This window comes from Rattus norvegicus, chromosome 7 (assembly GCF_021556685.1).
Source record: "Rattus norvegicus strain SHRSP/BbbUtx chromosome 7, alternate assembly SHRSP_T2T, whole genome shotgun sequence".
NCBI lineage: Eukaryota > Metazoa > Chordata > Mammalia > Rodentia > Muridae > Rattus > Rattus norvegicus.
In genome coordinates, this window is record NC_141540.1 from 118,876,477 (window position 1) to 118,898,572 (window position 22,096).

At 47.8% G+C, this 22,096-nt stretch overlaps 1 protein-coding gene and 1 long non-coding RNA gene across 8 annotated transcripts; one reads left to right on the forward strand and one right to left on the reverse strand.

Moving 5' to 3' along the window:
• Positions 1–870: 870 nt before the first annotated feature.
• On the reverse strand, positions 871–14,528 carry LOC148004870 (uncharacterized). The gene is made up of 2 exons (XR_015625741.1): positions 14,324–14,528; positions 871–1,164 (listed from the first exon to the last, which is right to left on the reverse strand). It is a non-coding gene; the product is annotated as an uncharacterized LOC148004870 (long non-coding RNA).
• Apol7bl1 (apolipoprotein L7b like 1) lies at positions 3,467–20,967 on the forward strand. 7 transcript variants are annotated; one of them, XM_087558205.1, is made up of 6 exons: positions 3,467–4,083; positions 13,754–13,855; positions 16,230–16,356; positions 16,868–16,972; positions 18,363–18,419; positions 19,357–20,967. In XM_087558205.1, exons 2-6 carry the CDS (start codon positions 13,843–13,845, stop codon positions 20,207–20,209), a joined length of 1,155 nt encoding a protein of 384 aa, XP_087414331.1. In that variant the 5' UTR covers positions 3,467–4,083; positions 13,754–13,842; the 3' UTR covers positions 20,210–20,967.
• Positions 20,968–22,096: the final 1,129 nt, after the last annotated feature.

The window sequence follows — 22,096 nt, forward strand, 5'->3', positions numbered from 1 at the left end:
TTACTAAGCTCGGCTCAGGTAAGATCATTCCTTTGGTCTGGCACCGGCACCTTGCCTTACCTGGTGTAAATAGGCATTTGTTCACATCTCCCCAGGAAAACTCACAAAACCATTTGAAACTCTCAGAACATGGTCAGGTGAAGCAACTCTGGGATCATCCTGCCAGGGGATGGGTGACTCACACACACCCTGTGGTTCAAACATTTCAGGAAACCTTGCTGCTTCTTTAGACAAACCAAAGGGCTTGAGAAACATGTAGACAGTTGACAGCAGTGGCAGTTGCTCTTGGGGAACCCAGGCAGACAGACCTCCCTATGTCCGCTGTCCTCAAGGCCAGGTGGGGGGCTGGGCGATGATGATCTTGAGGGATTTGACGTGTGACTCATCTTAGACCTCAGGGAAAATGCAGGAATGGAGATCAAATTCTTAGAACCATTGACAGTTTGAGGATTTCTCTCCCTTTGGAGAGGAAGACTGTTTCAGGATGGAAGACAAAATAAAACAAATAAACAGAATCGCACCAGGATATAACCCCCAGCAGTATCACGCTTAAGGTTAGTTTCCTCATTTGCAAACAAGGAAGTAGATGTTTTCATATCAGGGCTGTCTCTGAAGCGCCTACAATCTTAAGACAAAACATTGTGAGCAATTATGTTTTTAATTATAAAAATCTATTTATCATTCACACTCTATGGGTCCAGGTGCTTGCCTGCATGTGTGTGTGTTCGTACAGCATGCATGTCTGGTTTCCCAGGAGGCCAGAAGAGGATGCTGGATCCTCTGGAATGAAGTTAAGGATGGTTGCAAGCCGACATGTAGGTGCTGGGATTTGAACCCTGGTTCTTGACAAGAACAGCCATGGTGAATAGCAGCAGCTTCTTCTTCTTCTTCTTCTTCTTCTTCTTCTTCTTCTTCTTCTTCTTCTTCTTCTTCTTCTTCTTCTTCTTCTTCTTCTTTTTAAAGATTTATTTATTTTATGAGTACACTATTGCTGTCTTCAGACACACCAGAAGAGGGCATCAGATCCCATTACAGATGGTTGTGAGTCACCATGTGGTTCCTGGGATTTGAACTCAGGACCTCTGGAAGAGCAGTCAGTGCTCTTAACCGCTGAGCCATCTCTCCAGCCCCTTTGGCTGCATTTTTGCCAGAGAAGTTTGGATTCTGAAAAAAAGTAGTGGATTTACTCCACTGTGTTTATTTACTGGCTTTATTTATAATAGCCAGAAACTGGAAACAACCTCCATCTCCCTGAACCAAAGAATGGATAAACAAAATGTGGTACATTTACACAAGGAGTTTTACTCGACTGTTAGGGGAAAAAATGACATCGTGCAGGCAAATGGATAAAAGTAGAAAAAAGTCATCCTGAGCAAGGCAGTCCAGAGCCAGAAAGACAAACATGATATGTACTCACTTCTAAGTAGATATTAGCTGTGAAGGGTAACCACAACACAATACAGACCCAAAGAGGCTAAGTAATTAGGAGGGCTATTGGGTAGACACATGAGTCTCTCTGGAAATGAGAAGTAGAATAGATCTGTGGTTGGATTGGGGGTACAGGTTGGGGAGCACACAGGAGAGATCAGGTGAGGGATAGAGGGAGAGAGGGAGAGAGCACTGCAATCGGGGGTGGGGATTCAGGGGATGATGTGGAAACCTAGAGCAGTGGAAACTTCATGGAACCTATGATGGTGACTCTAGTTAGGACTCCTATTAATGTAGGATAAGGAGCCTGAAACCAGTCATCTTCTGTAACCAGATGAGGCTCCTAGAGGGGGATTGGGATACCAATCCAGACACAAACCCTTCAACCCACAACCAGTTGATGGGGCAATAGTGGCCAACCAGTGACTGGTCTACCTTGAAGGTGAAACTACCAGAGGGAACCCATGCCCTGTTTGCATGGCCAGTAACGGGAAGTCAGATAGCTCAGAGACCTATGGTAGAACCAGGTATGACTAATCAAAAAAAAGCAGTGAACTGATTCTTAATGCTATTCTACTATACTCAAAATTGGTACCTCAGTCATCATCAGAGAGGCTGATGGGGGCAGATGCAGAGATCCACACTAAAACATTAAGCGGAACTTAACAAATTCCACAGAACAGAGAGAGAAGTGGGGGGGGGTATAATTGGAGGAGCCAGAGGGGTCTAGGCTATCAGACGAGCATGGTCCATGGAATCAACTAAGCAGGCTCATAGGGACTCACAGGGTCTGAAGGAACAACTACAGACTCTATGTGAGTCTCGGCTAGGCCCTCTGCATACATGCTGTGCTTGTTTACCTTGGAGTTTGGGGGACTCCTAACAGGGTGAATGTGGGTGCCTACAACTCTTGCCTGAACCCGGGACCCTTTTCCTTCTATTGGATTGCTATGTCTAGCCTTGGTATGTTTATGCTACTCTTACTGCATCATATAAACCATGTTCAGTTTATATCACTGGTGGGGGTGGAGTGCTGCTCTTTTCTGAAGGGGAATGGAGGAAGAGTACAACTGTGGGAGAGGGGAGGTTGGAAGGGGATTTGGGGGAAGAGGGGGAAGGGGGCATACAAATGTGCTGTATGAGAAAAATAAAGTTTTATAAGTACACTGTTGATGTCTTCATGCACACCAGAAGAGGGTATCAGATCTCATTACAGATGGTTGTGAGTCACCATGTGGTTACTGGGATTTGAACTCAGGACCTCTGGAAGAGCAGTCAGTGCTCCTAACCACTGAGCCATCTCTCCAGCCCCAAAAGTAAAGTTTTAAAAGAAGAAAATATAGAGTCAAAACTGTGGTAAAATAACATGAGGCCTCCTCCTGTGACCTCTGTGGTATGTGAGGTTCAGCAGAATTTCTGCTGCTTAGCAACATCTCCACCATTTAGGTAGGAACGCTCTCTATCTTGTGAACTCACAGTGAACCCTTATGGGGTAATTCCTCTCTACAACATGTGGAAACACTACTGACTTCTGCTCTGTGGGATCTTACTTCCCCATAGTTCTCACGAAGAAGGGATGCAGGGTTTGTCCTTTCACATTCAGTTTATTTATGCTAGTGTCCCCAGGCTTGATCAGGTTGTGTGGGGTCAGAATTTACTGTCTATTCAGTGCTGAGACAGCTCCAGGCCATTCCTTTGACTGTTATCAATGGAGTGGCTATGAACGTGGGAGAACAAACATCTGCCTGTGTCTCTGATTTCATTTTTTAATGCATTTTCTCAGAAGTGTGTTGGCTGGATCACAGGACATTTATTTATCTGGGGTGATCCTCCACACTGGTTGCAGAAACCAGGTGTGGTGGGTTTCAAGACTCTGCTGAAACATAACCATGACACCTGGCCAACTCTCTTGTGTCTTTTAACTCAGGGGTATAGGTGGGTAGACCAGTTGTACCTTTAACACATGCTGTAGAACTGCCTTGTGACGTGATTTTCATAACCCATCCTTGACCACCTGCCTCTTCTCCTCTCTCCCACTCAGGAATCTGCTGAACACCCTGCTGTGTCCTCTCTCTGGCTGATCTTTGTTGGCAACTTCTGCAATCATCAGCAGAAAACCTTCATTGTGATTTCCAGTGTTTCTGAATCAATCACTCATCCAGTTTTAAGCTGGCATCCCAAAGCTATTGTGTTCCTTCAGCAAAAGTGCATGATGCTTTTGATGATGATTATACATGCAGCAAACTGAGGACAAAGTTATCTGTGCTTCAACACAGAAATATTACACTCATGGGTGAGATCTGTCATCTTTACTTACAGCTCTACAATTGGTTAGGGGCCAAAGGCCGAGAAGTGATCCCCATGTTTGACTCTAAAACTTGGAACCTTCTTGAAACTGACAATTGTAATCTAGGTCATGATATTTTCCCTAATGAGCAAAGACAGATGGCCAGACGATGGTTATCTGGGAGCAGTGGCTGTCTTTCCACACCCAGGAAGTTCCGCGGGGCTCTCAGGATGGCCTACTCTCTTCTCAGTGCTTTGCAGCCCTGGATGGTTTTTCTATATGGCCACGTAGAAGACAATTTTAGAAGACACCAAGTTACATACTCATTTGGAAGATCCCAGCCCCTACAAAAGGGGTCCAGCAGACAGGTGAGTGTAGTTCTGTGGCCAAGCCTCTTCTTCAGTGAGTAGACTGTGACCTGGTGACCACAATGGTCACCCATTGGCCACTGACCACTCCACTAGAAGGTGCTGGAATGCAAACAACCCTCCTGAGGCTCCTTCACTTTATGGTTCCCACTCCATCAGGGTCACATTCCTTGGGCTTAAATTACCTCTAGATCATCCCCAACTCTTAAGTAACAGCCATCCTGAGTGACCTTTCTTCTCATGCCACTGGTCAAGCTGAGCCATCCTAGAGTGGATCTTCAGGATGTCCTGGTGGGATGGGCCCTGTTCATGAGCCTTGAGTTGAGACCCCCTACTCCACTCTCTCACCATGTGAGTCTACAGCTCTGACCTGGTGCTCAACCCTGAGACTGTTCAAGTGTCTCTGGGCATTCCAGTCTATTCTGTACTCTGCAGAGAATCCACATACCTGCTAGTCTGCAGCTCGTGTGGACTCTTTCACATCCCTGCATCTCACTGTGACGTTCTCTGACTGTCTAGATAAAGTCATGCTAATAAGGAGGACAGTCAGAGCAAGGGAATTTATCAGAAGAAACACCGTCAACAATCACTGTAAACTGGAAAACATGGTCACTCAGGTTTGTGGGGAAGTCAAATTACCTCTTGGAGAGCCAAGATTTTCTCTTTGTTTTTAGTGTTCTTTCCTCTGAGGAGAGAAGGTGTCTAGATAGATAGATAGATAGATAGATAGATAGATAGATAGATAGATAGATGGATGGATGGATGGATGGATAGATAGATAGATAGATAGATAGATAGATAGATAGATAGATAGATAGATAGATAAGTACATAGGTTGGTAGATAGATATCTTACTGTGGACTTGGGAGCTGGTAAAAGCATAGCAACTGTCTGTGTATATGGTGGTGAACTGTCCTTTCCCCATCTGAACCTGGCTCAGACTGATCAGTTCTGCTCTCTGGGTTGATGAACCTGGCTTGGACTAAAACTATTTCCGTTAAAACAAGTACTCCGGGCTCCACATATCTGGTTTCACCTTTCACCTCAAGACAGTCATGCATGAAGACAAGTGTGCTATTATCAGGGGAAAGGGTAGCAGGGTTGGAGGTTTCTGAAACCTTGAAGGTGGTCCAAGAGCAGGACTGGTACTGAATTACATGAATATTAGACACCCAGCATTCTGGGATTCCTCAGAGGAGAGCCCAACCTCAGTGTGGGGTGCTGTGGGTATAAGATCCTGACCCAGAGTTAACTTGATTTTGTTGTTGTTTTGTGTTTGTTTATTAGATTGATGGTAGCCACCATAGCCCTAGACAGGTGGGCCATCCTGAGGCTACAGAGTCCAATTGTTTGCACAGATATGGCACAGGGTGTTTTCATGGCCCCAGAGTTTGGGTTAAAATCCTTTTTGTAATATGTTTTGTTTTGTGGACAAACAGATGGAAAGGTTTGAAGACATCTGGAAGTGTTAGGGTTGGTGCTGATGTCAGAGCTGTTTTGTTTCATCTCAGTACATATTAAGGGCTTGGTGACAACTCCTCTGTGGTGCTAAGGTCTTGCCATTTCTGCAATCTCTGAGACCCAGAGGCAGCAATACCAAGCTACACCTAGGAAGTCTTGGACAAACTTGTCTCTTACTCTTTGGAGTAGGGATCTGAAGGGTGGCTTCTGAATCAGCCTCCTCTTTCCTCCCCTCAGCTGGTAGCCAGGATGGGAAACCTCTGGGTATGCAAAGCTGGGCTTTCTTAGCTGACATTCTGTAGCCCAAGGTCTGTAGCTCTTGCAGCAGTCCCTCGGTGGCCCCTTTATAGTTTATTTTAGCCTTAGAGGCTAGGCGGATGCCATTTACAGATTGTAAGAGTGTGAACCCAGAGAGACACCGACACAAGGGCAGACAGGCAGGTCAGCATGTAGTGTCTCATCAAACAGGATTGGAGAATTTTAAATCCTTCAGGCAGCCTGGTCCAGGTAAGTTGCCTGCTGTAACCTCCCTCTGGCTCTGTCCATGTAAAAGCAAAGATGGGTGGTTTTAACTGTTTCTATGGGAGGCTGAAGAATGTAGCTTTCAGGTGCAAGGCAGAGCACATCTACGTCTCTGGAAGAATCAGATTCATGAGAATCAGAGGTCCCAGGTTTCTTCACAGGCAGGAGAGGTGTGTTCCAGGAGGACTGGCAGGGCACCAGGATGCTGGTCTCCCTGAACCGGGCAGAGTGGACCGCAATTTCCCTTTGTGTTTCCAGGCCCCTCGGGTATTGTTTAACCTGGATGCGGTGGCTGAACTGGTTAATTGAACACTTACAGGAACTTGGTGTTGGGCCAGTCCTGGTGTGTTGGTTTCTACCTATACTTCTGGGAATCTTTGTTGTCAGTTTGAGAGACAGTGCCACTGTATATTTTGGTTGGAGGCAGGACTTTCAGCTAGAAATTTTTCTTCTGACAGTGCAGGACACCAGAGTTTTGCAGGGCATGTGTAAGTTCAACTGTGTCTCATCATCAGAGAAGGTGACGGTGCCTTTCAGTTTATGCAAAGGATCTGGTCTCTCAGTTGGTTCTGTTGTTAAACATCTTTTGAGCTGCCTGCAGCCAATATCATCAATCTGAGCCTTTACGTTTTTCTAACTTTAACTGTTTCCTACCATCTGGGCCCGACTGGATGACAAAGCAAATCTCGCAGCAGCTGTTCTCGATCTTCCTAAAAGGACCCTGCAGAAATTATTTAAAGTCCCCTTGGTCAGTCAGTGTTGGACAGAAGGGACAACCCATTCTGTCCAGGTTGCACGGCCCAGCAGTGACCCTCACCCCACGATTCCCAGGGTGGTTTCTCTACTTTTTGCAGAGAATAGTACGTTTTGAGTTCTCCAGTTATGCAGATCACTTGTTGGGAAGGGCGAATCAATTACGAAAGAGGAAGAAGCAGAACTTCTCTTTTGCCCAGCGGAATTTTTCCCATTCCCTGAGGCTGGTTATAGAAGGTGGTGGGCGGGTGGGGGGGGCAGAGTCAGTGTGGGACTTGGGAAGTATTTCTCCTCCCTGTGTGCACTCTGCTCAGATGGCAGACCTCCCCCCTGCATAAGAGACCCATCCCCTCCCCACCTCTACATAGGGACTAGGTCTGATTCTGCTCATGAGCGGGGGGTCAAGCAACGAAACAAGCAATTGCTCTGGGAATGGGAAAGGGTTGGGGTGAGATGGGGTCTCACACCTGAGAAAGCCACTTGCCAATACAGAGAAATAGAACTGGCAGGAACACACAGACAGACACCCAGAGAGACACAGTAAAGAAAACCAGAGGCGGCCATCACACATTCATATACTTGAGTAGACCAGGGAAGTCTGGCGACGTCTCACACAGATCCTGAGTGCTATATCCAGCCCCTATGTCCTAAACAGAAGGCCTGCCTCCAGAGATGACAGACCAGACGACTTTCTCATTTGTTTCCTTGAGGGGTGGAGGTGTCACCCCTCTGAAGCATTAGGCAAGGGTTGATTAAAGGAACCTGGAACTTCTCAGCTTGCACACCCTATGAGCTCCTTGGATAATAAACTCTTTTCTGCTCTGGGGACTTCCGTGGGGCTTCCAGAAATGTGGGATGGTCACTAGAGGAGACTACTCACACATGGTGTCTTAGTTAGGGTTTACACTGCTGTAAAGAGACACCGTGACTAAGGCAACTCTTATAAAGGACATTTATTTGGAGCTGGCTTACTGGTTCTGAGGTTCAGTCCATGATCATCATGGCAGGAAGCATGGCAGTGTCCTAAGCAGGCATGGGGCTGGGAGAGATGAGAGTTCTACATCTTGTTTGGAAGGCAAACAAGAGAAGACTGTCTCCCAGGCAGCTAGGAGAAGGATCTCAAAGCCCACGCCCACAGTAACACACCTACTCCAACAAGGCTACTCTTCCTACTAGTGCCACTCCCTGGGCCAAGCAGACACACACCATCACATTCCACTCCCTGGCTCCCGCAGGCTGTTCAAACACATGAGTCTATGGGGCCATACCTAAACATAACATAATGCAAAATACGTTTAGCCCAACTTCCAAAGTCCTCATAGTAAAAAGTCTCTTCTGAGAGTCATCCAATCACTTGACTGTCAAAGAGTAGATCCATACCTCCAACGTCACAGGATGTTCGTCACCATTCCGAAACGTCATAGTGAGGAAATGCTGGACCAAATCAAAACAGAAAACCAGTTGGGCAAACTTTAAACTCCGCATCTCCATGACCAGTGGCAAAGTTCCCTTCAGATCTTGAGCCACTTTCATGCCTGTTGACTGCTGTGGGCAGATCTGGCATTCAGAAGCAACAAACTTTTCTCCTGGGTTGGTTCCACTCCCGGCTAGGAGCTTTCCTTGGAAGACGGCTCTGACATCTCTAATAACTCAGGGTCTCCAAGGCAACTTAATCATTACAACTTCGTGTTCCAATGTCTGGGACCCACACATGATCCTCTGGGCTCTTCCAAAGGACTCAGGTCACTTCTCCAGCTCTGCCTTCTATAGCAATCTAGGCTCTGGTTGACTCTACTTCACTGCTGCTGCTTTCTTGGTGATCTTCCCATGGTACTAGCATCTCCAGGACACTGGGGTCTTCCATTGTAACTAGGCTTCACCAATAGCCTCTCATGGGCTCTCACAGTGCCAAGCCTCAGCTGCTCTCCATGAAGCCTTCATGCCTTCAAAACCAGTACTACCTGGGTGACCCAAACACATTATCAAGTCCATCTGCAGCACAAGGTACATCCTTGACTATCTCTGGAACACAGCTTCTTTGTGCTCTTAGAAAACACTTCCCAGAAAATTGCACCTCAGTGATGCTAGTCTCTTCTTAATCACTGCTAATTTCTTAGCTCCAGACAGCCAATATCAATTGTCCCAGTAGTCCCTTCTATTTGTGGCTCTAAAGCCAGAGCCACATGGCTGAAGTTGCTGAGTTATGCTGCTTGCTGGAGCTGAAACATGCCCCTCCCCCCGCCCTTGTTCTATTACAGCTTTCTTTTTTTCTTTTTTTTTCTTTTTTTTTTCTTTTTTTTTGGTTCTTTTTTTGGAGCCGGGGACCGAACCCAGGGCCTTGCGCTTGCTAGGCAAGCGCTCTACCACTAAGCTAAATCCCCAGCCCCATCTATTACAGCTTTCTATTTTCCAACTCTGCCACAGCCTAAGCCTGGCTGTCCTGGAACTTGCTCAGTAGACTCACCTTGAACTCAGAGATCTGCTTACTTCAGTCTCCTGGGATTAAAGTGTGTACCACCATGCCTGGAACTAAGCTTTTCATGGACATTGTTCCTCAAGATCCAGATTCAAATGTGTCCTTTTTTTCTGGATTGTAGTTCATTCCAGATTAAAAATCCAATTGAATATAATAACCAAGTAAAAATAACATCTAACATGATATAAATTGTTCAATGGCAAACACACAAACAATAAGCTTAGCTGGGTGGGCTCTTGCCCTGAAGTCACCACTTCTTAATCCATTTATTGCCTCAAAAACAGGATTTAGCTCCATTGTACTACCTGGTGCCCTTTTATTGCTTGCACCATACATTTTGAATTTTCCCTTTCTAAGCTTGCTACACTTGATCAGAAAGCACTTCATGAACATGAACCTGAGGACAAAGTCTATTCTGGACTTTTCTGAGACTTCCTTTGTCAATGCAACTAACCAAAATCTCTTTACTTTAGCCTCAGTCATATTCTTCAGACAAGGGCAAAAAGCAGCAACATTCTTCACCAAAACATAAGAAAAATCTCCAGAGTTCAGATCATCCTCAGCACCAATGTCTTCTATATTCCTACTAGGATGGCCCATTAAATCCCACTTAAAGCATTCCATGGCTTTCTAAATCCAAAGTCTCCAAGTCTACATTCCCGCAAACAAAAACATGGTCAGGTCTATCACAGCAATACCCCACTTCTGGTATTAACTTCTGTCTTAGGGTTTCCATTGCTCTAAAGAGCCACCATGACCAAGGTAACTCTTATTAAAAAAAACACATTTAATTGGAACTGACTTACTGGTACTGAGGGTCAGGCCATTATCATCATGGCAGGAAGTATGGCAGCATCCAGGCAGACATGGCACTGGAGGAGTTGAGAGTTCTATATCATGTTTTGAAGGCAAAAAGGAGAAGACTGTTTTCCAGGGAGCTAGGAGGAGGATCTCAAGCCCACTCCCACAGTGTCATACTTTCTCTGTCAAGGGCACACCTCCTAATAGTGCCACTCCCTGGCCTAAGCATAGTCAAACCACCACACATGGATTAGACCAAATAGAAAGTATTTATTAGCCAGCCAGCAACTACAACAGTGCTCAGAATCCCAGTGTAGCCTTGTACTCTTATGAGGCTGTTAAGCCAAAAATCTATATTCTGTGTTGACACAATTCAATTAACAAGAAGAGTTAGCCAGAAATGAAACTATAGAAACCAAAGGGCAGGTTAACACATGTAGATATTTTTGCAGAACTATGGGCTTTGACGGACTAGGTCTTTGTTCTCATTTTTTTCATGTGGAACTTAAGTATCTGCTGAGTTTTATGACCTAAATGATACTTTCATCATGGAGTCAACTGTGCTAAGGTCTGAGGGCCTTAAGATGTAGGAACCTATTCTACCGAGACAATGTGATACTTAGTGGTTCAAGGTTCATAGCAAGAATTCCTGAAAGGAGAAGCCACGAAAGCAGATGTTCAGATGCTGTGCATGCTACCCCAGGAAGCCATCAACAGGATCCAAGAGATGGGGGTGGTGCTGAGGCTGCAGGTGAGAAAGGAAAGGACTGAACAGAGCCCAGGAGGTGCAGGAAGTGATCTGTGGAGGGTCCTCTAGTCTGTAGAAGTAGGTCTTTTCCACATACAGACTACGGAGATCCCCACTTGAAATGGGGTCAGCCAAGGAGAACTTAGAATGACAGGCCAAAGGTCACTCCTGTGAGTGGGTCAGCAGGGAGCATGGGATGAAGGTATAGCATCCAGCAAGCCACAAGTTCCCTGTGTTGTTTTGGTGGTGAGTTCCTTGGAAATGGGACTTTCTCTTTCATTTCCTTCTTTGGGTACATAAGCAGGAGATGGTACTTGGTTGTGCCTTGGATGCACAGATGGTCCCTGGATCCACACAGCTGTTGAAGATTCCTGGTGAGTTGGGCAATGGCTAAGCTCTCCCACCTGCGTACCCCCATAGCCGCTCGGAAGGAAGATTATGCACCTGCTTTGTTGATAAATTCTGCTAGGCTGGCATCTGCTTCAGGTCATACAGGAGCAGTAAAGCTGGCCTTGCAGCCATGGCCTTCCACCTTTTCCATCTGCCCTCAGCACAAGACAGGATGAGATTCCTCAGACGAGACCATAGAGCCCGTAGGGGCTCAGCCTGGGCACCAGGATGCCTGAGACGTGACCAGGAGACCTCAGACAGATGGCTGCTGTCACTCTGTCTACTGGGAGATGGAGGAAAAGAATGGAGGGTGGGGACCAAGCCTCTCTGTTCTTGGGGCCTGGATACCCAAAGCTGGCTCTAGGGTGCTGTGACTGAAGCAAAATGGGGACAGGGCTGCATCTGAGACACAAGGACCCAGGGTTTTCTCACCCAACCTGTCTCTGAATGCCCCACTCTGAGTCACACCTCATGAGGAAATCAAGGGTTCAGAAGAGAGTGACTGGACCAGGGTTCTGGGACAGAAACTGACAGGTGGCTGGCAGCCACCTACCCTCTGATCGACTGTAGGGAATAAGTGGGAAGAACAGGACCTTCTTGTGTACCCAAGTGGGAACTGGGACACACCCATAAGCCTGAGTTTTGTAGTCAGAATGTTTTAAGTTTAAGGAATTATGTGTGGGTAGGAGGAAGGTGTCATGAGGAGATCCAGAAGTGGCTTGGTACAGGAATGGATTAGGGAGGAAATTGGCCATGAGGGCAGCGGTCGGGAGTGAGATGGGCAAGGTGGTGTACAGTGATGGCTTAAGTGTTGATGTGAGAGAGAATCCTAGGTCTGTGACTTTGGGAGAGCTGAGCTTTAGGAAGAGAGACCTGGTGACTTGTGGACCTGAGGAAATTTAGGAATGAGGCAGGATCAGATTGGCTAGTAAAGAGGGAAAGCCTGCAAAGGAGGAGAACATCTACACACTGAAGTGGGGGGACAGCCCTGGTCAGTGTCGGGACTTTAGTGTCAGGATCCATCTATGTAAAGACAAAAGGCTTGGGAGTGACATCTGGGAGTATCAAGAAGAAACTGTCTTTAAGATTTAGAACTGGAAGTGACTGATGTTGTCAGGGATAATAGAGAGGATAGCCTAAGGGTTAGAGACTGCTGGGTCTGGAGGAGCAGCAGCAATGGAGGGAAGGCCCTGGACCAAGGACAAGGTTCCAGTGGGTTCTGACTGTTAATAAGGGAGAGGAGCTGAGAGGTAGAAGCCGTTTGTATAAAAGGAAGTGAATGACGGATGTGAGGCCTTGGAGGCTGGCTGAGGGTCGGGGTTGGAGATGTAGGAGGAGGGTCTTTGAGTATGTTGTGCAGAAGGAAAGAGTGATGGAAGAAACCAGGAGTGACAGGCACAGAAATTACTGGAAATTCTCAGAAACCTGACAGAATCATCAGTCTGAGGGCATTGTCCCATCAGCCTTTCCTCCTAGCTGAGCAATTCAGTGGGGTTTGCTTTTCTGTCACCAGGGATCCAAGGCTCAGATGATTCAGACTACACTGACTTCCTGAGCTAGACTGGAGAAGCCAGCAGGGAGCAGGTGTCTTGTGGGACCTCTCTTGGGATGCGGGCTGTGTTTCAGGGCTGTCTGGAGCACTGACCTAGAGCACTGGAAGGTGCTTGTGGTGGGAGCTGGGGTGGGTGTGGTGAAGGTAGAGGACACAGCAGCAGGGGGGAGTGTGTGCGGAATGGAGGGTAGAAATTTAGAGATTCAAGGGAGGAGCCTGCAGTCCTGAGCCCTGGGCTCCTTGCCCAGGGAAGGTGCCAAGCAGCCACTGAAGGGGTGAGAGTTTGCTGAAAAGCTCCCTCTGCCCCATTTAGAGACCTCAGAAAGGGAAGCTCCAGCCTGGGCTTTCGGCTGGTCAGGAGCAGGCAGGACAGGGCTCACCTACACTTCTTTTTTTTGGGGGGGGGTTCTTTTTTTCGGAGCTGGGGACCGAACCCAGGGCCTTGTGCTTCCTAGGCAAGCGCTCTACCACTGAGCTAAATCCCCAACCCCTCACCTACACTTCTTATCTAGGGGGCACTCATCAGAGGGGCTCACGTGTGACTGACCAGCAGGAAGGTTCACAGTACACAGCAAGACCAAGGGTTACACTGGGAGAAAGTGTGTGTGTGTGTGTGTGTGTGTGTGTGTGTGTGTGTGTGTGTGTGTGTGTACAGTTCCCGCTTGCAGATGGCCACCAGAACATTCCTCTTCATCTCTCTTTCTGTGTGAGAGTCAGTCCTTTCTCCACAGCTGTGTCCTCACCTGATGCCTTCTTCAATGTCCCTAACAGGACAAGGGTCCTCTGCCTTGAGGGGGAGAGAGCAGCAGGGCTGGGATCACAAGACCAACTTCTTTAAATAGCAGTGACAGAGCCCAGGGAAACAGAAGAACTGTGGGTCAAGTTCTTTGGTCCTTGGCAGCCACTGTTGAAAGAATTGTGCGTCCCAGATCCCTGATCACTAAGCCGTCCCCATTCTATCTCACAGGGTGCCTTTTCCTCCTGTAGCCTGGACCCTGGTGAGCTGAAGGAACACCTGTCAAGTCCTCTGCCTGACTCCTAGACCTAGCAGCTATCATGGGCACTCCAGGTAAGCAGTCTTGTTCTACACAGCCTATGAGTGCCAGAGCCTCTGCGCTGAACTCCTTCTGGGGAGTCAAAGATACAGATGAGAAACCTGAGTGGAGCAGAGAGAGTTCCCCAGTCCAGGGTCAGAGCAGCTCCCTTCCACACTTTGTCTTGAGTAAATTCCCAGGAATCACCTCCTCAATACCCAGCCTGAAAAATGGAAGCCAAGAGGAGAGTGAGGAGGAGGGGGGAGAGGGAGGGAGAGAGGGAGAGAGGAATTAAGAGACAGGGGAGGGTTGGGGATTTAGCTCAGTGGTAGAGCGCTTGCCTAGGAAGCGCAAAGCCCTGGGTTCGGTCCCCAGCTCTGAAGAAAAAACAAAACAAACAAACAAGAGACAGGGGAGTGGTGTCTTAGGGTTTCCATTGCTGTGAAGAGATAACTGTGACCAAGGCAGATCTTATAAAGTACATTTAATTGGGGCTGGCTTACAGTTTTAGACGTTTGGTCCATGATCATCATGGCAGGAAGTATGGCAGTAGGTAGGCAGACATGGTGATGGAGGAGCTGAGAGTTCTACATCTTGACCTGAAGGCAGCCAGGAGAAGATTCTGTCTTCCACAGCCACCCAAGAGGAGGCTCCCTTCCATACAAGGCTGGAGAATGAGCATAGGACCTCAGAGCCCACCTCCACAGTGACTCACTTCCTCAAACAAGGCCATGCCTACTCCAACCAGGTCACGTGTCCTAATAGTATGCTTCCCATGGGCCATGCATATTCAAACCACCATGGTGTAGACTGGAGGCAACCTGCTCCAGATCCAGTTGTCCTCAAACTCACTCTGATAGCCAGCCTATCTTCCAACTCATAGAGATCCTCCTGCCTCAGCTTCCCAAGCACTAGGATTAAATGAATGCACTACTATGCAGTGCAGCACTCCATTTTATTTTTTAAATTCTTCTATTAGCTCTATAGAACCTTCATCCATCCATCCATCATCCATCCACCCATCCGGCCATCCATCCATCCATCCAACCATCCATTGTAATTACTTTGTGAAGCTTGCATTACTCACTTGTACCATTGTTGTAACTAATGGAGACATTTATTTTACTTACGACGTAGCATGATCGGTCCACCCAGGGATGCAGAGAGGCAGGAAGGAAGGGTGGGCAGTTCACATCACAGCAGATAAAAAAATAAACAAAGTGGTTGGGGATTTAGCTCAGTGGTAGAGCACTTGCCTAGCAAGCGCAAGGCCCTGGGTTCGGTCCCCAGCTCCAAAAAAAAAAAGAAGAAGAAAATAGATAACATATAAAAAAATAAACAAAGCAATAACAAAAATGACCAAGACAAGACGATGCTCATCAACCCCAGAGACACACCCCCACTGCCCTCCAGACCCCAGCAGGCCCCACTTCCCATGGTGCCTCCCCTCAGTCTTTGAACCTCTCATTAGCTCAGGCATTATGCTCTGATTAGATAGAGAAGCACCCTCACAACCCCCAGCTAAGGGCTGCTGAACTCCCAGATATTTAAGCCAGTAGAGTTGAAACTCGGGATTGAAAACTGACCATTCCTGTGTCGAAGGTCACATTTGGGGCTGGAGGATGGCTCAGTGGTTAGGAGCACTCACTGCTCCTGCAGAGGACCTGGGTTCAGTTCCCAACACCCACGTCAGCTCACAAAAGTTTGTAAACTGCCACTACACGGGATCCAATGGCCTCCATGGGCACTGGGCATGCACATGGTACGCACACATAAATGCAGGGAAACATTCATATACACAAAATAAAAATAAAGGAAAATCCCTGCAAAGTACCAGGACACCTCCCAGGGACATTAGTCTCCTCAACATGTCATGGTGAAGAAACACTGGGCAGATGGCTTAAAAAGAAAAGACCTCTCACTGCTCTGGAGTCTGATGGCCACAATCCAAGTGCAGCAGGTTGGCCCTGGAGAGCACTTTCTTCCTGTTTGGCAGAGAGTTCCCATGTCCTGTCTGTGTGCCTGGACAGAGGGACCGGGACAGGGAAAGAGAAAACGAACAGCGGGAAGAGGAGGGAAGGCAGTTTATTCTTGTATTGTAAGGGATTACCACAGCGGGTCAGGAGCTCCATAGCAGATCAGGAGCTCCACAGCAGGTCAGGAGCTCATGCACACCCTCACTTAATTTCATTACTATGTGAACTTAAAGGCTCTGTCTCCAAATACAGTCACCGGGGTTAGGGCTTTTACAAATGAGTTTAAGGACATACTCAGTCCCTACCACTAGTGACATTAAAATACCCCATGTGCTAGGTGCTCAGACATACACTTAACCAGGTTTCCCACACACTGACCCATTCAAACTCTTGTGCATAGTCCTCTAACCATATACATTTCCTTCCCATGTAGAGAAGAAATGCTTCCTTGAGACTGTGTTTTTCTACCTCCTGGATACGAGGAGCCTAGAGGACCTGCAGCTCCTGCTGAATGAAGAGGAATCCTGGAGACATTTTGTGGCAGGAGTTGGTTTGTCCAGGTCACCTCCCTGAGGGACGCCTGCAGTAGCAGAATTCAGGCCTGGTTGGCTTTTTCTAGGCAGGAATACTCTCCCCAGACAGACCAAGTACTCAGGGTTCAGGGTGTCTCTTCTCAGCAAATATTCCCCTCTCCATGTTCTCTACCAGAGAAGAGCCTCTGGGTGAGGGGAAATGGCAGCAGCCACAGGGAACAAAATTATTCCTGCCATTGCCGTTCCTGTGACCATGGGAAGTTAATTTATTACCTTCTTCTTTATTTGGTCACCATTGACTGGCACTGTGAGAATAATAAGATAACACATGTGGGGAGTCCAGCATATGGCCAGCACACAGTAGGCAGCCTGCACGCAGTAGGTGTTCATCAAAAGTTAGCTTTTCAAAGTTTTTTAGTGTGTTTCTGTACATGTGAGTGCATGTGTGTGCGTGTGTGCATGTGTGCATGTGTGTGTTTTGCATGTGGGTGAGTTTATGTTACAAGCAATCTTCCTATATCAGTCTCCCCTATTACAGGGAAGAGGAAGATGCCTTGCGAGAAGCTCTTGCTGAGATCTTTGAAGATTCTGATGGAGAAGAAGAAGACAAACTCCGAAGTGACCCTCAGGACAAGAAAGAGAGGTACTCAGGCAAAGAGTCAGTGAGGCCTTTTCTCTCTACATGGGAAGGGAAAGAACAGGGTTAGAGGACCGTGTGTAAGAGTTGGAATGGATCAGCGACAAGCCAGTTAAGTGTGTGTCTGAACACCTGCTACCAGACCTATTTTAATGATGTCACAGTGTTAATGTTTAATGTGTTAGTGACTGAGTTGCATCCCTAACCCTGGTGACTGTATTTGGAGAAGGAGAATTTAAGAACATACAGTGAGCAAGGGTGTGTGTGAGCTCCCTGACCCATAGTACCAGCAAGTACATAGTACATCAAGGCCCAGAGAGGACAGCAGATCCCCTACAGCTGAGCCACCAAGTGTGGGTGCTGGGACCTGAACTCACTTTTTCTGCAAGAGAACCATACAATCTGAATGAAGGACAATAACAGTGCCTTTCTTTACCTGGAACTCATTGTTGTCACTAGACTGGGTGACAGAAAGCACGAGGACTTTCCTGACTCTGTGTCCCCACATGGGGATGACAAGCCCAGGCCCAGCTCCTGGCTTTCCTATGTGGCCTCTGGAAGACTGAACTCGGGTCCTGCTGTCTGTGTGACAAACACCTCACCAGCCTAGCCACATCCTCAGGTCCCTTGAAGGGCTTTAAGCAGAATCTTCTGTTGTCCTCAGGACAGTGCCTCATGTGAGAGATCACATGGAGTGTCACACACCAAGAAAGCTCCCATGGGAAAGAACAGTTATTCTGACACACATTAACACAGGTAGACGGACACTGTTCAGGACTACAGCTCTAAGACAAAGAGACAGAACAATTCTGGATATCCGTTCAGCTGGAGACTTACCACAGAGGAGCAGAGTGACAGGTAGTAGAGAGCAGAGAGGGGCCATTGTGAAGCTGACCTCATGGGGTTCCTCCTGAGGAAAGCCAAGGCCAACGCCCCTCCCTAAATACCAGACATGGGAACCTGGTGGAGGTTAAGCATCAAAGGTAGGGTGTTCGCACAACCTGACTTCTGATTCCTGCCAAGCCTTGGCAGGACAAGTGCAAGATGCACAAGAAAGTCATGGGAAGCCAAGGCCCATCCATACTGGGAAAGAAGTTTAGAAGACACAAAGTTTTTCCAAAGAACAAACATCTTGTCAATCTAAGCTTCAGTGTCCAGAAGTTTGCTGGGCCTTCATCAAAAACACCATCCCCATGAGTGATCTGGGTCTTTTTCCACCAAGGAAGTCAGTACCTTTCGTGTCTTCTTCCTCTGGGGTCTGGGGTCAGAAGGGACAGCAAAAATCCTCACCACACCTCACCTTTCTCAGGCTGAGAATTCTTTGGGGGGTGGGAGGGGCTTAGGAACCTACATGTTTCTGAATTCTCAACTTTGCCTGTTACTTAAATTCTTACAGAGGCACAGTGAGATGCCTTGGGGATGAGAGCTCATGTTGTGAATGGGAATCCCCCACGTGAGTATGGAATCCACTCGTGTTTCTTTATCTCCAGTCAGAGCTGGAAGGGAAATCTATGTGCTGTGTTTTGAGTGGATGGATCTTAGCTGTGAGCTTTTCCACCAGCTCAGGAGTACACACCACTGCAAGGCAAAATTACCTCGGGCTTCAAAGAATGCCCTATATAAGAATGTCCTATATAAGAATGTCCTATATAATTGCTTTCTTAAGGATGTGCAATTTTCAGAGTCTCACAGTCCAGGACTCCAAGCAAACATGGGCACTCCTGACCAGCAGGGCATTGTAGGATACACAGGGCAGGTCTCAGAAGCTGAGGTCCAGAGACTGCTATTCTTGAGGGAAGTGAACTCTTCAGTGAACACTAACATTCCCTAAATGAAAGGGTTATTTTTTTTTCCTCTAACTTCTCTTTGTATTGAGTTCCTAGAGAGAAGTACTTTGGTAGTGATGACACTGACCTTGAGGGGAAGGCTCCTTTATTGAATGTTTAGCAATAACAGGGTGTGCTGGAGGGTACCCTAGAGAGGCAGCTCAGTGATGAGGAGCACAGGCTGCTCTTCCAGATGACTGAGTCAGTCAGTGCCCAGCCCCCTCACAATGGCTCAGAACTGTTGGAACTCCAGTCCTAGGAATCCGATGCCTTCCTTCCTCTGTCCTCCACGGGCCCCCACTGGTGAATATGGTACCCAGGCACAATGCAGGAAGCACTCATATACATAAGGTAAAAAATTGAAGGTCAATTATAGATGGTTTTGAATTCATTGGTCCTTAGGAACTGAGAATGGCATGGCTTGTCGAGCATGTGCATCATGGTAAGGAAGAGCTTATAGAGTTGTAACATTCTGTGCTTCAGCGTGAATGCTCTGTGGTTTCCACAGCACAGATCTTACTTTACAAGCTGTCTTCCTCACTCAGCTCAGCTCTCCCGTTACAGGAAAGAGGAAGATGCCTTGAGGGAGGCTCTTGGTGGGAATACAGCTGACTCTGATACAGAAGATGAAGACCAACTCCAAAATGACAAGGAAAGGTTCTTGGAGGCTTATCCTCAGGTGAGGCTGGAGCTCGAGAAGCACATCAAGAAGCTCCACGCCCTGGCAGACAAGGTTGACAAGGTGCACAGGGACTGCACCGTCTCACAGGTGGTGGCCAGCTCCAGCAGTGCTGTGTCTGGAGTCCTCACAATCCTTGGCCTGGCTCTGGCACCTGTGACAGCAGGAGTCAGTCTGGCACTGTCAGCCACTGGCATGGGGCTGGGAGCAGCAGCGGCTGTGACTAGTGTTTCCACAAGCATTGTGGAGAAGGTAAGCCTGGCGTCTGCTGAAGCTGAAGCCAGCAAGCTGGTGCCAACCAAAGACACGATGAACAGGATGAAAGAAGTTTTGGAGCAGAGTGGCCCCAGACTTGCTTCTTTATCTACAAATTCCATCCAGAACATACAAGCCATCCAGAAGAACATGAATGCCATTCAGCTGGCCAAAGCCAACCCTCACCTAGCAACTAATGCCAAGCGTCTCATGACCACAGGGAAGACATCAACCCAAACCACTAGACAGGTGCAGAAAGCCTTTGGAGGTACAGCTCTGGCAATGACCAAAGAAGCCCGGATCATAGGTGCAGCCACTGTAGGTCTTTTCCTCCTGATGGATGTGGTCAGGCTTGTGGAAGACTCAAAGCATTTGCATGAGGGAGCTAAGTCAGTGTCAGCTGCAGAGCTGCGACGGCAGGCTCGGGACCTGGAGCAGAAGCTGCAGGAGCTCAACCAGGTTCACGACAGCCTGACTCAGTGACCTCTTCCTCTTCAGTGCAGCTCAGAGGACTGGGAGGGAGTGTGCTGGACAGAGCCATGAACACATGGGAGCCCCCGACTGTATTCCTTTTAAGGCAGTTCCTGCTAAAGGGAGAGGGCACACTAAGCTACAGGAAGTCAGAACACAAATGGGACAGTCTCATGACCTCCAACCAGACTCCAGCTCTTAGATCCATCAGCCTCCCAACTTCCCAACTAAACCAAGCTCCCATGCTGGGGAGTCCTGACTAAGCCATAGCATGGCTGCTCCTGAGTTGTGCCCACCACACTTCTCCCAGCTGAGGTCACCGTCCTCATTGTCCACTGAGCTGTCAATCTTCCCACTGCTTTTTGATTGGTGGCACAGAGACCTCCTCTTTCCTTCTTTTGCCTAAAGTGTGCTTTTCAAATATTTCTCAATCTTACAATCAGACTCTGACTGTGAACATCATTTCCTGTTCTTGGTTGTGGGTCCTGTGGGTGAAATGCTCAAGACTAGACAGAGAGGATGCTGGGAATACCAACTGTCCAGTCATCACAAGCCCTACATGTCACCATGGATGCTATGGAAGGAGAGTGACAGGATATGACTGGTGAGTTCCTCTCTCTGCTACCAGACTCCTGGGAAAATCATAAGCTTTAATGACTATTGATGTTTAAAATCTGCTGTAATTGGAAGAGATCTGCCGAGATGGACAGGAAAACGGCTACACTTGATTCATGATTTCTGAAGAATAAATTTGTGAGCGCTGACCCAGACATGCTTTGTGTGCTTTGTGCAAGTAATATCGTATTTTCTGGATTGTTAACTATAGTCAGTTGATAATTCCCTCCCAATTTTAACATCTCTTTCAAAAATCATCTTCTTTATTGTGCTTTAAGAGGAACATTTGAGATTTCCACGTGGGCCTTTTCCTCCTCCTTGTTGCACTTCTGATGGCTGAGGCTCCCCTGAGACTGCACTACAGTGCACAGTGTCCCCTGCATCATGGCACCTCAGGTGGCCTCCTTCCTGTGTTCTGGCAAATGGAGACTAAGGAACGAACTGTGAGGTGTCTAGGTCTTGTCCATTAGAGAAAGACTCTTGTGTTCCACAGTCCGTCTGTCCTCCCTTTGGGCTGGGTATGTGACTAAGTGAGAGCATGGTGTGGAGTCAGCCTCTTCTGTGGTGCACATGCAGGGACAGGATGGCCTCCTGGATGAACTGGGGAAGAAAACTCCCTACACCTAGGGCTACCTAGCAGCTTGCACCTCAGTGTCCAAGTTCATTGAGTCCCCTCTCCTGTTGAACCCATGCGTGAACACTAGTAAACCCTAGTTCTCCTGGTGGGCCCATGTGTGAACACTAGTGAACCCTAGTTCTCCTGGTGAGCCCATGTGTGAACACTAGTGAACCCTAGTTCTCCTGGTGGGCCCATGTGTGAACACTAGTGAACCCTGTGCCAGCTCTTCAGCATCTCTCCAGTGACCAACCCAAGAGCTATCACCAGGCTCTACCCCTTCCTGGACCTTGAACCCCTATACTCCCTCCAGAACCTCTCGGCCTGGCCCTTTAGGACATTGTTTTTGTGAAACCCTGTGCCTTTGTCAATGAACTCTTGAAGGCTCTCATGTCCTGGAAACTTCTATACCATAGCCCTTTGTATGAATAACCACTTTAGGTGTCCAGGAAAGAGACCAGGAGAAGCTCAGAGATGAGGAGAGGCCCCTGAAAGGGACAGAAGGGATGGGCAGAAAGGGAGGAGAGTGTGGAGGAGCAGCCACTGTGACCAGGTCTGTGACAACGAACACAAGTGACAGGCAACAAAGATTGTGCCTGCAGCTGCTCCCCTGCACAGGCACTGCATTCGCTTCAGGCTTTTTGAGGGTGTCCTGACCTGCGTGAGAG

Coding starts and splice junctions, on each gene's coding strand:
- Apol7bl1 (XM_087558205.1), top strand. Junction 16,973..18,362: donor CCTCAGGACAAGAAAGAGAG/GTACTCAGGCAA, acceptor AAATTCTTACAG/AGGCACAGTGAGATGCCTTG. Junction 18,420..19,356: donor TGTGAATGGGAATCCCCCAC/GTGAGTATGGAA, acceptor CTCCCGTTACAG/GAAAGAGGAAGATGCCTTGA.